Source organism: Pyrus communis, chromosome 15, assembly GCF_963583255.1.
Source record: "Pyrus communis chromosome 15, drPyrComm1.1, whole genome shotgun sequence".
Classification (NCBI taxonomy): Eukaryota; Viridiplantae; Streptophyta; class Magnoliopsida; order Rosales; family Rosaceae; genus Pyrus; species Pyrus communis.
The window spans coordinates 3,078,193-3,094,499 of NC_084817.1; the positions used below are offsets into that span (position 1 = coordinate 3,078,193).

General features: G+C 39.5%; 1 protein-coding gene and 1 pseudogene across 2 annotated transcripts; one reads left to right on the forward strand and one right to left on the reverse strand.

The window, feature by feature from the left end:
* The first annotated feature begins 2,249 nt into the window (after positions 1 to 2,249).
* On the forward strand, positions 2,250 to 4,744 carry LOC137718110 (L-type lectin-domain containing receptor kinase IX.1-like; annotated as a pseudogene).
* A 4,210-nt stretch (positions 4,745 to 8,954) lies between these two features.
* Positions 8,955 to 16,199, reverse strand: LOC137717977 (protein RRC1-like). 2 transcript variants are annotated; one of them, XM_068457505.1, is made up of 18 exons: positions 16,008 to 16,199; positions 15,743 to 15,831; positions 15,496 to 15,631; positions 15,273 to 15,318; positions 14,078 to 14,138; positions 13,823 to 13,975; positions 13,310 to 13,429; positions 12,981 to 13,146; positions 12,603 to 12,712; positions 12,364 to 12,444; positions 12,054 to 12,275; positions 11,806 to 11,864; positions 11,597 to 11,681; positions 11,373 to 11,510; positions 10,996 to 11,220; positions 10,092 to 10,891; positions 9,839 to 10,005; positions 8,955 to 9,640 (listed from the first exon to the last, which is right to left on the reverse strand). In XM_068457505.1, exons 2-18 carry the CDS (start codon positions 15,815 to 15,817, stop codon positions 9,327 to 9,329), a joined length of 2,958 nt encoding a protein of 985 aa, XP_068313606.1. In that variant the 5' UTR covers positions 15,818 to 15,831; positions 16,008 to 16,199; the 3' UTR covers positions 8,955 to 9,326. The 2 variants fall into 2 exon arrangements, with proteins under 2 accessions (XP_068313606.1, XP_068313605.1); XM_068457504.1 differs by having other exon boundaries at positions 14,060 to 14,138.
* Between the last annotated feature and the right edge of the window lie 108 nt (positions 16,200 to 16,307).

The following is a 16,307-nucleotide window of genomic DNA, read 5'->3' on the forward strand; positions in this document are numbered from 1 at the left end:
TATTCATTGTTCACTAAAAAGTCTGGTATTTCTTTCACAGCTTTGCTCATTTATGTGGATGATATTGTGATTACAGGCAATGATGCTAGTGCCATTAATTCTCTGAAGTCTTTTCTCCGTGATCATTTTCGGATAAAAGACCTTGGTGATTTAAAATATTTTTTGGGTATTGAGGTTTCTCGTTCCAAACAAGGGATTTATATTTCTCAACGCAAGTATGCATTAGAGATTCTCAAGGACTATGGTTTTTTGGGAGCACGACCCATTGCTTTTCCTATGGATGACACAAAATTATCTGATAAAGGAGAACTTCTCAAGGATCCTGAAAAGTATCGACGATTAGTAGGTCGGTTAATATATCTCACTATCACTCGGCCGGATATCACCTATTCTGTGCATGTTCTAAGCCGTTTTATGCACGAGCCAAGGATATCTCATATGGATGCTGCGCTTCGTATTGTTCGTTATTTGAAGGCTACTCCAGGTCAAGGTTTATTATTTCGTTCTGACAACCAGACCAAGTTAACTGCGTTTTGTGATTCTGATTGGGCAGGTTGCCCTATCACTCGCCGTTCGACCACTGGGTATTGTGTATTCTTGGGCGGTTCTTTGATTTCTTGGCGGACAAAACGACAGAAAACCGTTTCGCTCTCTTCAGCAGAGGCAGAATATAGGGCCATGGCAGGTGCTTGTTGCGAGATAGTTTGGCTTCGTTTTTTGTTGAAGGATTTGAACATTCCTTTGGATGGTCCTTCCATTTTATTTTGTGATAATCAAGCAGCGTTACATATAGCTGCCAATCCTGTTTTTCATGAACGAACTCGTCACATTGAGATGGATTGTCACTTTATACGAGATAAAATTGTAGATGGCACAATAGAGACCAAGCATGTGGGTACGGCACAACAGTTGGCAGACTTGTTTACCAAACCTCTTGGGAAAGAAAAGTTTTCGGGTATGTTACGCAAGTTGGGAGTTCTTGACATCCACTCTCCAACTTGAGGGGGAGTGTTAGACAAATAAGGAATATGATTGGAGTCCTTGTGTAATTGTATATAATATTATTATTGGAAGAATAAGCCGTCCTACAGCCGTCAAGCCGTCCTACCTTGTCCTACCTACACACTAGCCGTCCTACAGCCGTCAAGCCGTCCTACAGCCGTCCTACAGCCGTCAAGCCGTCCTACAGCCGTCCTATAGCCGTCAAGTCGTCCTACAGCCGTCAAGCCGTCCTACAGTCGTCAAGCCGTCCTACCTTGTCCTCTATAGCCGTCCTACCTACACACTAGGACGGCTACCTTGTCCTACCTACACACTTGTATCATGTATATATATCCTTGTAATCTTGTAGAGAAACACAATGAGAAAAAATTAAGCATTCTCTTCCATTTGCATTCTCTTCCATTTTTCCACATTCATGTATCAATAACAAATATAATTTTTAGCCTACATACCTTTTTCTACAACAAGCAGACCTGGATAGACATTCTTTCAATGCAAAACTTTAAGAAAAAGTCACTTGACGAGATAGAGCGATACGAGACTCTTCCAATTATACCAAAACAACTTCCCTCAAGAAGAGGTGTATCCTTTCGAGCTTTCCACTCATTTGAGTTTCTTCCGTCTTTTTTGTGACTTATAATTAATTAATTATACTGTGATTTGCAAGTACGTAGTAACAAACAATGGTTCCTAATATGTAAGTCGCGAAGAAGTGTAACTTCTAACAATGCCAAAGGTGTTGAGTATGAATCTTACATTGCTAGGAGAAAAGATGTTACATGGCCTTATAAGTAAGTTTGGCTATTCCCCGTATTAACAATTGGTTTTTTGGTGGAACTTCAACTTTTTTCATGGTATCAGAGCCGATTGTCCTACGTGTGAAGCCAAAAGGCTACATGCGCTACATGTCACCCCATTGTGTTGTCCACTTGTTAGGCTTGAAAAATTGTCACAAGTGAGGGGATGTGTTGAGAATAAATCTAAAATTGATAGGAGGAGGAACATTGTGTGAGCTTATAAGTAAGTTGAGCTACTCCCCATACTGCCAATTGGTTTTATGGTGGAACCCCATCTTTCTTCATAAGAAGAAAGAAAATTTAAATATTTTAACCCCACTCTAACTAATACCAAGGTTTTTGTGGTAAAACTCCATACCTGACGGATTATGCAGGTGGTAATTATCAAGTTGGGACAGTATCGGTGTTGTTAGATGTGGGTCGTCGGCCTGTCTCTCTAATAAAGTTAACATGGTATCAAAGCCAGGAAGTGGGTCGCACTACCAAGTGATAGGGCGGGTCCCTTTTGGCCCGCACGATGATAGTGGGTCCCTTGGCCTAGTGTGCTAGGTGAGTGCCCTTGACTCCACGTGGTCGTCGATGTGTGGATCTCTCACGTGTAACCCACTAATTGGCTTCCACGTGAGAGAGCGTGTTGAATATCCCACATCAGCCAGAAAAAGAAAGAAAGAAAGAAAATTTAAACACCATAACCCACTCAAAACTAAAACTAAAGTCTTTGTAATAAACCTCACACCTGACAGATTTATGTAGGTAATAATTACCAAATTAAAGACAGTATCAGTGTTGTTGGAGATGGACCGTCCGCCTGTCTCTTTGACAAATTCAACAAATGGCACTGTCAATACATCGATATCCTCGAACCCCCCACAACACAACACCGCCGACTTATAGTATACGTCTCGTTCAAGATATAGAATCTCTCAAATGCACTTGAAGGGGCAGCAACATTTTTAGTAGATTTTTCCAAGGCTTGGATATAACTTTTAATACAGAACACAAATTCTAAGCCCTTTCTTATATATCTCCCAAGTTTCCTCGATTGTTTCTCGTGCAGAGTTTGGTGTACCTAGCTCTTAATAATTTGCAGAAAGTTACAATGCTTCTAAGCAGGAAGGTAACTTTTTGTCTTCATCACTACTTGAATAATTGCTACCTCTGTCACTTCATTTTCTTCGTTTATTTCTCTGTCGTAGCTCGTCCATGTTTTTCGAGTCCCCTTTCATCGAACCTTTCATTCACCATATATGAATACAGCGATGATACAAACATACTCTATGAAGGTGATGCCGTGCATGGCCCATACATGCTGGCTGGACTAAATGATCATCCTGAACTATTTTCCGTTGGACGATGCACATATACAGAACCTTTCCACCTATGGGACTCTACCACAGGGTCACTAGCAAGTTTTTCTACACATTTCAGTTTCACGATTCAATCTTATGGTCGCGAATTTGGCGATGGATTTGCCTTTTTCCTTGCTCCTGTTGGATTTTCAATTCCACCTAACTCTGCCGGCGGTGGTCTAGGATTATTCAACTCCACCACTTATTTTGCAGAATCCGAAAACAAAATTGTAACAGTTGAGTTTGACACTTACTCAAACTCACAGTGGGATCCACCGGGATCACACGTTGGGATCAATATAAATCAAATCTCCTCAGCTGTTAATACCAGTTGGAATCTAAGCAGCAATGATGGGAAAACAGCTTATGTATCGATATTATATGATGCTACATCGAAAAACCTCACTTTGATTTTTACATACCACCCGGACGGAATTATGGATCATTTGTTTCCTAGTCTTAGAAGAACAAAAAGAAGAAGGCATTCTTGATTGAGGTCGTTGTCTCTTCTTTCTTAGTATTTTTCGTACTGATGTTTGGTTTGGTCATATGTTGGGTTTTGGTGATGAGAAAACGAAGAAACAAGACTCAGCTTCACAAGAAGTACCCCAAATCAGTGTGCTCAATAAATTCGGATCTTGAGAGATTAGCCTTGCCAAAGCGATTTTCTTACCAAGAACTAGTTGCAGCCACCAATGGATTTGCAAATGACAGAAGGTTGGGTCGCAGGGGGTCAGGACAAGTTTATAAAGGAACCGTACAAGATCTAGGCTTCACGGTTGCTGTGAAGAGGATCTTCCCGGAATCTGAGCATTACGAGAAAGTCTTCATCAACGAAGTGAAGATAATATGCCGCTTAATGCATAGGAATCTGGTGCAGTTCATCGGATGGTGTCATGAGGAAGGCGAATGCTTACTTGTTTATGCATACATGCCTAACAGCAGCCTTGACACACACCTATTTGGCTCCAGGACAACATTGCAATGGAGTTTCAGGTATAAGATAGCTTTGGGCTTGGCAGCGGCTCTTCACTATCTACACGAAGATGCAGAACAGTGCGTTCTTCATAGGGATATCAAATCAGCTAATGTATTGTTAGACAATGATTTCAGCACTAAGCTTGGCGATTTTGGGATTGCAAAGCTCGTGGATCCCGGGTTCAAGACTCAGACAACAGGAGTGGTAGGGACTTTCGGATACATTGCCCCTGAATATGCAAACGGAGGGAGAGCCAGTAAGGAATCTGACATGTTTAGTTTTGGAGTTGTAGCCTTGGAACTTGCGTGTGGAAGGAGGACTTACCAGGACGGGGGATTTTACATGCCACTTGTGAGTTGGGTTTGCAACTCTACCTTGCAGGAAATCCTCTATGTGTAGCTGACGAGAGATTGGAAGTGAATTTTGATCAAAACGAAATGGAATGCTTGTTAGTTGTTGGATTATGGTGCACTCACCCCAACAGTGAGGGAAGGCCAAAAGCCGGACTAGTGATGAAGGTTCTTCAGCTCGAAGCACCAATTCCAGAACTTCCACTTGACATGCATGATCATCCATTGCTGCCTCAACACCAAATGATTCCTCATAAGGATCTTTAATTTCTAGTTTTGAAACTGTGAAGGAATAGATTTGTACATCGATCGACCAAACTACTTTGTACAATCATTGTGTTTTTTAGTTTTCATGCGAGTCTTTGACACAGTTGGGGTTAACAATTTTCTTTGTTCATGCAATATGTCTTTTTCATTTTGAGAAAAATGAATATAAAAGGTTAGATGAGTCGAGTTAAATGTAAAGTTTGGTCATCGGTCTACTATAGTAATCTTATTCTCTCAACCCGCATAAGCTGGCCAAAAATAACCGAGACCATTAATGCTTTTTGATAAAAGGGGGTTCCAACTTCCACCTTATTCGTTATTTCCACAAGAATGGGCATAAGCTAATTCTTGATAATTTTACTTTCTCTATACAACGATGGAGGGAATATTCTAATTTAAGGGGAAATAAGATTGGACAAAGTTGCACAATAAGCTAGCTATTATTAAGTATCAAATTAAATGTAAACATTATACATCTTATCATCTATGTGAGTCAAATCTGATCCATTTCACTCACAAGTAGTTTTACTCAAAGGAAATCCCATGGACCCAATTTTATTAAAAAAATCCCTTTTCATGGGTTAAGTTATTATGTTTTCTGATTTCTGACGGCCGATGCCTGCTATTATAATTTTGGATACGGACATTGTCACAGTAAATATCCCAAATTCGAATTCGGAATTTCACCTTCAATTACTGTGCTGCATTGTTAAAAAAAAACAAGGAAAAAATGAAGCTTTTAAGGTTTCCAGAGCTAAAGATTTCAGCTTTCAAGTTTTCGCTCATTTTTTCCTTGTTGGGTTTAATGAATTTTCCATAAATGTGGCAAATTGGTTGTAGATTCGTTACCGGTGTAGCCAAAATGCCGCTGTGTGGTGGTACAATTCCACTCAAATGATAACACGTATATCTGTTTTTTCATTAATTTACCCGTATCAATTTTGTCGCCCGCCTATATTATAACACGTGGACGTTGTGGAGTAATGACGAGTGTTTCAGGTAACGCTTCAAAAATTTCTCGCAGCTTATCCTGTTGAAATTCTACTGAATGTGCCAATGTAAGCAATTGGGTTTTGATAAATTTAACATTTTCATTAGAAGAAATGGTATAAACTGTGTTGTGCTATGTATGCCAGTGTTGATTGGAGAAGGAAAAATGGGTTGCCAAACGGCAGCAAGAGATAATGATCGGTCGAGGACATATTGGACAGCAACGATGGAACGCTAGTTTATTGATCTTATGTTGGAGCAAATGCGTAGAGGAGCTCGTGTTGGCCATACTTCTAACAACCAGGTCTGGACCGAAATGCTCAGCGTGTTTAATGCACAATTCGGCTCTCGTTGCGACAAAGATGTTTTGAAAAGCCGGTATACGACTTTGTGGAAGCTGTTCAATGACGTGAAGAGTCTTCTTGGTCAGGACGGGTTTTCTTGGGACGAAAGTCGTCAGATGGTGGTAGCTGATGAATACGTGTGGGATGCTTACAACGAGGTGCAGTTGTTTCCCTACTCTCGGTCATTTGTATAAGTATGTTCTGTTCTGTGAGTACGAAACAACATTGAATGCATGAAGGTTCATCCGGATGCACGGCCTTACAGAACTAAACGAGTGTTGAATTTCAACGATTTATGCTTCATGTATGGGTAGATACAGTCGATCAAGCCATGATGTAGACTTCGATGATGAAGTTCAAGGAGTAACCACGGGTTTGTATCGTTTCCTTGTCATGAACCTAAGACCAAGGTTTGCGTTGTTGTTGGAATGTACAATGTACGATAGATGTTTCAGTTTAAGAGACTAGTGTCGGGAGGTTAGTGTTTGGTAGTGTGCTGTTCTCGTGCTTGATGAGCTGATCCGGAAGCATATAGAACTCGTTCTTTTGTTTCTTGAGAGGAAGTTCTGAGTCAATCTTCAAAATGGTAGACATTGTTGTAAGTAGGTGATCTGCTTACCGTTAGTCATAAGATAAGCAAAACAAGTATCGATGGCCTGATCGTTATTTCTTTTTTTATATATAGCTTTTTACGTTGTTATATGACTGAGTTATAGACAGAGGATGGTCGTACTATGTTTTAGAAATGTAGTCTGTTCTGTCGCGTGAAATGTCTACTTCTTTTTCCTTTGATTTTGTTTCCGGTCCCTAAATCTTGCCAAGAATGAAGGATTACTTCAAGTCGATCTTTATTTCTGTACGGGAAGGAGAGGGGAGCCAGACTCCAACTGTCAGTGAGGACATATTGGACACCAATAATGGATCCTTACCTCCTTGAGTTGTTACAAGACCAGGTTTACGGCGGAAATAGACTAGGACAAACTTTCATAACTCAGGCTTGGGTAGACATGGTTGTATCTTTCAATGCATGATTCAAATCTCACCATGATAAAGATGTTTTGAAGAATCGGTTCAAACATGTCCGAAAGCAGTACAATGTCATCAAGATTCTTCTTGAGCACGACGGGTTTTCGTGGGATGAATAACAAGAAATGGTTGTAGCTGAGGATAGTGACTGGGATGGTTATACAAAGGTAAGCTTCTCCTTCTTGATTAACTCAAAAGTTTGTTAGTTTCCTGCTACTTAAATATAATGCATGCAGAACCATCCAGATGCTCGATCATATAGAGTTAAAACTATACCAGGCTACAACAAATTGTGTGTTATTTTCGAGAAGAAACTTATGATGGAAGATACAGTCGTTTGGCGTGCAATTCAGATCCATATGGTGAATTAGCAGATTTTGAGGACTGGTATGCTATCGTTACTTTCTCAAAAGACAATTTAGTTGATGTTTGTATCCTCGTGTAGATGGGGAGAAGAATGACATGCCCTACATGCCCGTTATTCCCTTGACGTTAGATTGGACACCGGCAATGGACCGCCATTTATTTTATCTTATGATAGACTAGTTGCATCGTGGGAACAAGGTTAATCACACATTCAGTGAGGAAGCATGGGCTCAAATGCTTGAATCATTTAATATGAAATTTGGACTTTAGGGTGACAAACACGCTCTAAAAGATCGATATGTATGCTTGGTGAAGCAGCATGACTACACCAGCAGTCTTCTCACTCAGTGGATTTATGTGGGATGAAACTCAACAAATGATAACCGCTGAGGATGACATTTGGGAAGCTTACATTAAGGTGTGTAACACTCTCCAGTTGTTTTTATCTTGATAACTTGTTTACGTGTAGAACGAACCGACCAAGTTGTTGTGTATGACATGTTTGCAGGAACCGACCAACTTGTTACAGCGATTTGAGCAAGATTGGCGTAAATAGAAAGTTCGACGTAGGCAGGGTGGAGGAATGGAAGCTGGCCCTATTGTGTTCGAATTAGAGATGAATGGAGCATCAGGAGATCTGCAATTGTTAGCCGAGGACATTGAAATATCCGATCAACAGAGAAAGCGGCCAACTGTGGCATCACCAAACACCGGACACTCCAAAAAAGCACAGAAAATGGGCAAGGATACGCAAAAGTCTCCAACGGAGATGGTAGGTCGGGTTGCGAAACTCGTAGACAATGAGGAGAAAAATAACTACACATCAATGGAAAAGGCAATCAATGCACATCAAGCTTCAGCAGATATGGATGATGATGCGTGTGGTCTATTAGAAAATGAGAGAAAAGCAGACATTCCTGGCCTTGGCTGGGGCGCTGCGGAAGAAGTGGTTACTGAGGAAGCTAAGCTCCGTCCGCAGTCCTAGCTTTTAGGGTTTTCAGTGTAACTGTTCCACATTCTGGTTTTTTTTTTTTTAGTCAAACAATAGATTTTGTTAGATTAGATGTTAGGTTAGCTACCGACTGGTTCAAACCTATGCCGTCATGTAAGAGTTCAACACTTTTCCACTACTCTGATAAAGGGCCACTGCCTGTTTCACATCCTGGTTAGGGTTCAGGTTTTTTGCACTGTAAGGTTACTTATTTTCTCTCAAAGCCTTGAGCATACTAGCAAATTCTTTCTCCGTTGATTCCATTCAAATGTAAAACCTCTGCAGTCGGAAAGCACCGAAAATTCAAGTCCACAAGCCGAAAACAAATCCGAGTCCGATAGCGGAATGACCATAAGCACCAAGAAATAGTACATCAATAGGAAACCAAAACGAAGCTTTGAACTCGAAGCTAAACAATCACATACATTTCAACTGTTGAGTTACAGAAAACTGCAATCGGACGCGGTAAATTTGAACTTCAGAAAAACAAAGGTAGGATTTTGATGGCTTCATTTGAGATTAACCACTCACTGCTGGTGGATTACCAAACCAGTACCAAAATGTGGCACTACAAAAAGCAATGAAGACGCGAAACCATTTTATAATTACCAACAAATATTGGTTAACAAGAACTAAATTCCTGTTACAGGATGTAACTAATCACTAGAAAACACAGAACATGTTCTGCAACACTTGGAACCCAAAGAATTCTTCTTCCATCAGACGCCTGCTTAACTACATCTTGGCCACGACATTGCTTCATCTAGAAACATTGTACCACGATTCCAAAACGACCCAAAGGACTCAAATTTTGGAAATTATCGATTAGATTCCCGACTCTTTTCAAGAGTTCTTCAGGATAGACTCATTTCATTCTTCTCCTCCTATCCCTGTCTCCTTCCCTGCTTCTATCTCTCTCATGGTCATCCCTGTCTCTACTTCCACTCTTCTCACGATCCAGGTCCCGGCCCCTCCCCCTATCAACTTCAAAATCACGAGGTCTGTCTCTGTTTCTATCCCGCTGCCTTTCCCGGTCTCTGTCTAAATCATGTTCCCTTTCCCGATCTCTGTTTGATGATCTTTGTAGTGGACTATCACCTTGGCTTCCACTGCGGTGCCGCTTTCTTGAAGCATCACGAGTATCGGCATCCCGTCTGTCCCTCTCTGAGGATGTTCTCTCTAAAGAATACAAAGGGGGGAAATTATGATACAAATCAAGCATTATTAAAATTTAGAAAGAAAAAAAAAGAAAAGAGAAACAGTGTTTCCAATAAATGTCACCATCCCAGTCCAACGTTGTACCCAAATTAATAACACCTGAAACAGTCTGAACGCATCTCAAGGCATATGTATTGAGTTATTAACTAAAGAACTTACTACTCCCAGAAGCATATCCACTGCAATCTGATAATCCATATTCTGATTCAAGCCGTTTCCGATGCATTAAAACCTTCCTCTCAATTTCTTCAAGATTTTTTATTCCCTGCTCCTCAAGAGATTCACGATATTCTATCAAAGCGACTTCCAAACGTCTCAACTTTTGTCTGCAGTAAAACAGTCAAGCAAAATATAAGTACAATTTCGTAAGGTTCCTAAAAGCATTCTTGCTAACAAATGAAACTAGACACACCTCTGCTCCTCACTAATTCCACTGTCAGGTTGTGCTTGAATGCTTGCATCAGTTGCAACCTCCATCTCATCAACTTTACTTGGACCATCACCAGCATTTTCACTTCCGGAAGATGAGTAGCTTAACCCAAGACCCCGAGCCTGCCTTTGTTCGTCGTCACTATCATCATCCTCTCGCGCCCATTTAGAAGCTGGTAGAATAGGGTCACTCTTTTCTTTCTTTGTAAAAGCTTTTAGTTCAGGCTGTGGAATGGGAAAGGTCTGGGCCAACGGTAGGGAACCCTTCCCTTGAGACTCTCTCTCATCCTCTACATAACGATTCCATCCAGACGTTTCCACTGGGTCTGGTTCAATATTCCTTTCTCTGCGGCTACTTGAATTTCTAGCTGAACTTGAATGCTTCTGAGCAAATTTCAAGTCATCATCTAATTCATAGCCCCTTTGTTTTTCTGCTTCTTCAAGACTAAGCAAACGTGCAACCATTGTTTCTCGACCACCAACAAGAGACAATCCATTATGTCTGCAGCGTCTTTCCAACTCAGCTAGGGGAAGACTCATTAACTCCCTCATAGCTGCTCCTTTGCCCATTGCCAAAGCAGCATCTTGATTGGTTTTAGTAGCATCACTTGTATCTTCGGAAGTGGTATTTTTGTCTATTTCAGGCGCATCACCACATATGGAGTGAAAGGGGACCACATGAGAGTTCCCAGACCGAAGAAAAGTAGCCCGTAATCCATTCACATAAGCATCTGAAAAAAGAAACCAGTCCGACCATACTTGCAATACTTTCAGAACTCTTTCCTGCAGATTTTCAAGTTAGTTCAACAAATGATAGAAAAAGAAAAGAAAAAGAAAATATATACAAATATATTTACTACAGCAGGATGAAACTATCATTATCGTACCTTAAGGGCCTCAGCAGTGATCCTTCCTGTTATGCTACGATACAAATCATTAAAGCTCTCCATTATGTCTGGTAATGAAGCTTCAAATTTGGTGCGATATGCAGATGCATTCTTTACCGGAGCACTGCTATTGTGAAGCACATCAGAGACAAGCATGAGTCTTGCTACTTTGGTTGGGATAGGGGTCTCCTTAAGAGTCAAAGATTCTGTAAGAACTTCAACTATCTGCAACACAAAACAATCTAAGAAATGTGTACACGCAGAACTAGTCCTTTCTTCCATTTCTTTTCTTTTGATACTCCCCACTGGTTAATACATCTCTGGTAATATCGTACAGTTGAATAAGAAACTGATAAGTGACTATTCTCAAAATTTACCTCCCCAGCTGCATCAGCATTGTCCAATGCAAACCCCATAGCATCCTTTATCTGACTCCTCTCTAACGTTAATGCACGTAACATATCTTCAAATTCATCCCTCTGTGAATCAGTAAGTGTTCTTTCTGGCTCTACACGCTGCAATATTAATGCAAAGAAAGTTGCACTATGAGAAAACATACAAAGTAAATTCATCCGGCAAGTGCATGTGACAAGACACTTACCCTGCTTCTTCCTGCAGCATATGTTGTACCGACCTCTTTCTCATGTTCTGGGCTTTTTGCTGTTGGCAGAGGTGGTGGAATCCATCTAGAGAAAAAAAAATAGATATACAGACAGATCAGTATTATGGTCCAATGCACCAACTTACTGCCAACACCTATGGTTTCAAAATAACTGAGTCACAGAAGGAGGTAAAGTAGGTTTGATTTACCTTCCACTACCAGTAATCATAATGAAAGGTTCTGTTCGCCACCTTTGTAGAGTATCACCCTGCATTCACAATATTAATGTAAATCTTCAGTCCTATAGATTACAGATATTTTATATGAAGAAGCTTCAAGAAGCAAAAGCTAAGATCACTCAGCAACCAAATGACAGACAAGCTTAAGTCTTTTTACCGAACTGCCTAGGAATCTAATGCATGTGCAATTGTGCATACACGTAGAACAAAGGATATACCTGAGCAAATGAATAGAGTCTCCAAACATAGTAGGTGTGCTCTTTTGAGCCAAGTTCAAACAAGAAGTTGAAAAGAGGATTCCCTCTACCTCTCTCCATAATAGCCTGTTCAAAGGCACATCCACCATCCAGAACATACAAAGCCATTGTATCAATCACATGGCGGAGGTGATCATCCACTGGTGGAACGACGGTTATATCAGGAACATTTGGAGTAAGAACCTATTCACCAAAAACACATCCAAAGATTGGCAAGATTGCAATATTGGACAAATAAAAATGGTGACTACAAAAGACCTAGGCAGCTTACCAGTTCAGAATTCTGACTAGGAACAGAAGTGACAGGTGGGCCTGATGAACCTGATGGACCAGACAAGATTACAGTCGAACCCTGTCAACAAAAAAGAATGTTAGCTTCAATAATCCATCTTAAGTGTTAAGTAATGCTGAAAATGTCAAATCCTTATTGCACAAATAATTAGCCAGAAAACTTCAAATTTTAGGAGAAATAAACAACAGGAAAAAAATTACAATGAAAATGAAACAAACCTCACTCCTGATGGCCATATGTCCTGGAGGGGGAGCAGGTAGAGCTTGTGATGGTAAAGCAACAGACTTGCCCCACCCAATCTTCAACTCATACTCATAAACCACCACTCCTGCATAACAAACTTTTTTGTTAATTACTTTCCCATCCTTCATTCCTCAGTAAATAAAAGTTTATAGGACGAGGAAATAACATTGACTAGCAATTTGTTGAACAAAGTCAATTTTATGAGATTAGTAGAAAATTTATAAACCAAGCAACATGAAATCCAAATAAGGAGATAACTCTATCTTCACAGAGAGAACTCAGATACATATTCAAAACATCTACCATGATTAAGCCTCAGGCTCTCAATTGTATGGTAACTGAAAATAACCAACCTTGCATTTCATCTTTCGCCGCCTGTCCATCAGCTCTGTTCATGAAAGCTACAAAGCCACAATTTCTTTGGCGCCTTCGCTCCTCTTCTGTCCTAGGCCACATTATTTTCACACTAGCAATAGGCCCAAATCTTCCAAAAGTTCGCAAAAGAAAATTTTCATCAACCTAGCCATATGAGAAACATATAATAACTTAGAGTGGCAAGTTCTTGGCATCATGCGTAAAAGAGTACTAAGTCAAAACAAACCCTCTGAAAAAAAAAAAATAATAAAATAATAAAATAATAAAAAATAAAAAATAAAGAAGAAGAAGAAGAAGAAGACCAAACCTTTGGCGAAAGATTTCCAACATATAGATTAGTAGTTTGTGGATCACCATCATCAAATGATCCAAGAAGCTTTCCACTTGGATCAAATTCATCAGGAAGTTCATCAAAGCGACTGGATGGCTGACAAGGTATGGCTTAATGAATATATGTTTTTATAAAGAAACAAGAAAACATATGATGCCAAGATAAAAGATCTGTATGACATAGAGATAACGTAAAGATGTAATGAAACACAAAACAGAAATTTTCATAGGAACCAACTAAATAATAACAGTAAACAAAAATAAAATGTAATTCAACAATGACAAAGTTTATTTGCATGTATTCATTAAATCAAAAACCTATTAATATAACCAGGCTCAAATGCTACAACAACAAGAAAAACATGCATTGAGAACTGGAAAAGTCATTTAACCAACTCATAACAAACCCATGCTAAAGTGAAGATATACCATCCAACTCACTAGGATTCCTAGAAAATTGAAAACCAGAATCAATTAGGGAAATACGTACTGTAGAATTCTCAATCTGCCGCCCATCATGCCAACTTTCACGCTCTTGATTTCGCCTCTCCCTCATCTCCTGCTCACGCTTCAACTCTTCCATAAAATGATCTATGTTTCGAGACTTTCCTTTTTCTTTCTCCCTCGGTCTCTCCTCCTCCCTCTGCAGTGTGTATGAAGAATATTTAGAATCGATACACAATTCAATTTGATAGTATTGATACTAAGTATAAACAAAAGCTATTACCTCTATCAGGGTACTAACCTTCTTCTCAGATTCTTTCCCCTTGGATGCCAAAGGTGGTGGTAAGAAAGATGGAACATACCTGCAGAAGATAATTTAATAGCAAATGTGCTTGTTATCGAAGCTCTTTTCCAGGAAAATGATTATTAAAATACATAGAATGAAGTATACCAACAACTACTCAACCATAGCTTATTCCTAACCAAGCCCCTTCGACAGCTACCTTAGAGGGGCTGTTTGATTACTCCATTCTCAAATACTTTTACGTTAAAATGACAAAAGTAAAATACAGTGCGGAAACATTTTGCCAAATGAGTTTTGAGACGTTCCCTTAGAAAGTAAGCTTACAACAAAAACAAAAACAAACAAATCAACGATCTACATCAGCTTTAGTTCAGAAATTATAAACATACACCATTGAAAACAACAATGGGCTACTGTTTCTCACTGCTTCTATAGAAAAGAAAAGTATATAAAAGCTCATCCAAGCCGGGCCAAAACTTCTGTTGTTTCGAAGAGATAATGCAGTAACTACAGGTGAGCACTAGCTTTTCTCACTTAAAACGAAGTATAAACGGTTTTGAAGCCTAACTTCTGGTTTTGCTATTGATTTGGACAACATTACACTGAAGCTCATGAAAGAAGCTATGTGACTACTGAATATGTCGCCAAACAGGTTCATATGACATTGAAAACAGAAAGAACACTGTAGATTTACACAGTTAAAATTTCCGCTGGACAGAACAACCATCTGACTCTGACACCAACACAGAGTGCAGAGCAACAGAACTGACAATGTTTCATATCAACCTAGCATTTATATGAGTTTCAATCATAGTACAGAACTTCAACTATATGACACCACCCCCTAATTTAGTATAATATGCATAAGAAAATGTATATGTAGATATTATACAAACTAGAAGTATACACTTACTTAAAACATTCAAGAAACCCAGAGATTGGCAACGCATTCGATGAATAATTGCAAGATCACAATACATTTTACCAAAAGAAGAGTAAAACAGTAGGGTTGATTAATCTGAAATTGATTATTGAAAATCATCATTTTCCACTTTTCTATTTTGAACACTAACAACTTAAAAAAATACAAAATCCATCCGAGGATATTAAACCATCACCATAATAAATTATCCTAGTTATGATGCCTTATCAAAGAGTATTGCAGCATGGCTAATCAAAAGCATTTCTTTACCTACTCCCCTTCTTTGGAACAGATACCCCATCTTTGGACTTTTCACCTGCGATCCGCGAATGAATAAAAAGGTCCATACTTTTATTAATGTGTTCCGACAATAATAGAAAGCTATTTTACTTATCCATATTGTGAAATGGCATAGTATAAAAACAAAGCACTGAGAACTGTAACTATCAGAACTTGAACAGAAAGCAGTAAGTAGTTCTTCAGCTATACTAACCTTCGGAATCCGGCTTCACCTTCTCATTGGGATTGATTGTTCCTCCTCGAACAAAGGCCTTCGACCCCGGTGCGTTATCCCCTTGAAATGACTCCACAAACTCCGCATATAAGCGAGCTGTTTCATCCTCCGCTCTCTGAAACGAATATCGAAAAGAATAAAACAGTACTTTGTCAGTAAACCTCACTTCCACAGAAGCCAAGCCAACAAGCCCAACGAAGTTAATAATCAATGGCGGCAGCGGCACCTTTTTCTTTGCCTCTTCCTCCTCCCTGTGCTTCTGGAACGGAGTCTTCTTCCGCGTAATCGAGAACGAACTCATTTTTGCATCAGCTTCTGCAAATCAGTCCCACAAAATGCATCAAAATTCAACACTTTAACGTCAATTCACAAATTATCAAAAACATGAACCAAAATTTGCATACAAAGTAAAAATCTAAACCATGCAGAGATTACCAAATTCATAATCCCTAATTTATTTAGCTCAATGGTCAGAAATCAAATCTGCTTACCGATGGAGTATGGGAAGGTTGAAGCTTTAATTCCTGCAAAGCCCTAACCCTACTGGTCCGATTGCGAATCCGCCCTCTCTCTTCTGCAAAACTGAAAACCGCGGAGGACGACGACTGTGAAACGCAGGTGGTGTGGATCAGAAATTCAGAAAGAGGCTCCGCAAAAGCCCTAGTCGTAAATACTGAAATTATTTTGCCTTTTGGAGATAAATATAATTTGGGTCTTAATATTATTAGAATTTTGGAATATATATTCCAACCAAAAATGAAAATATAATTTACAACTCATATTTGATGACG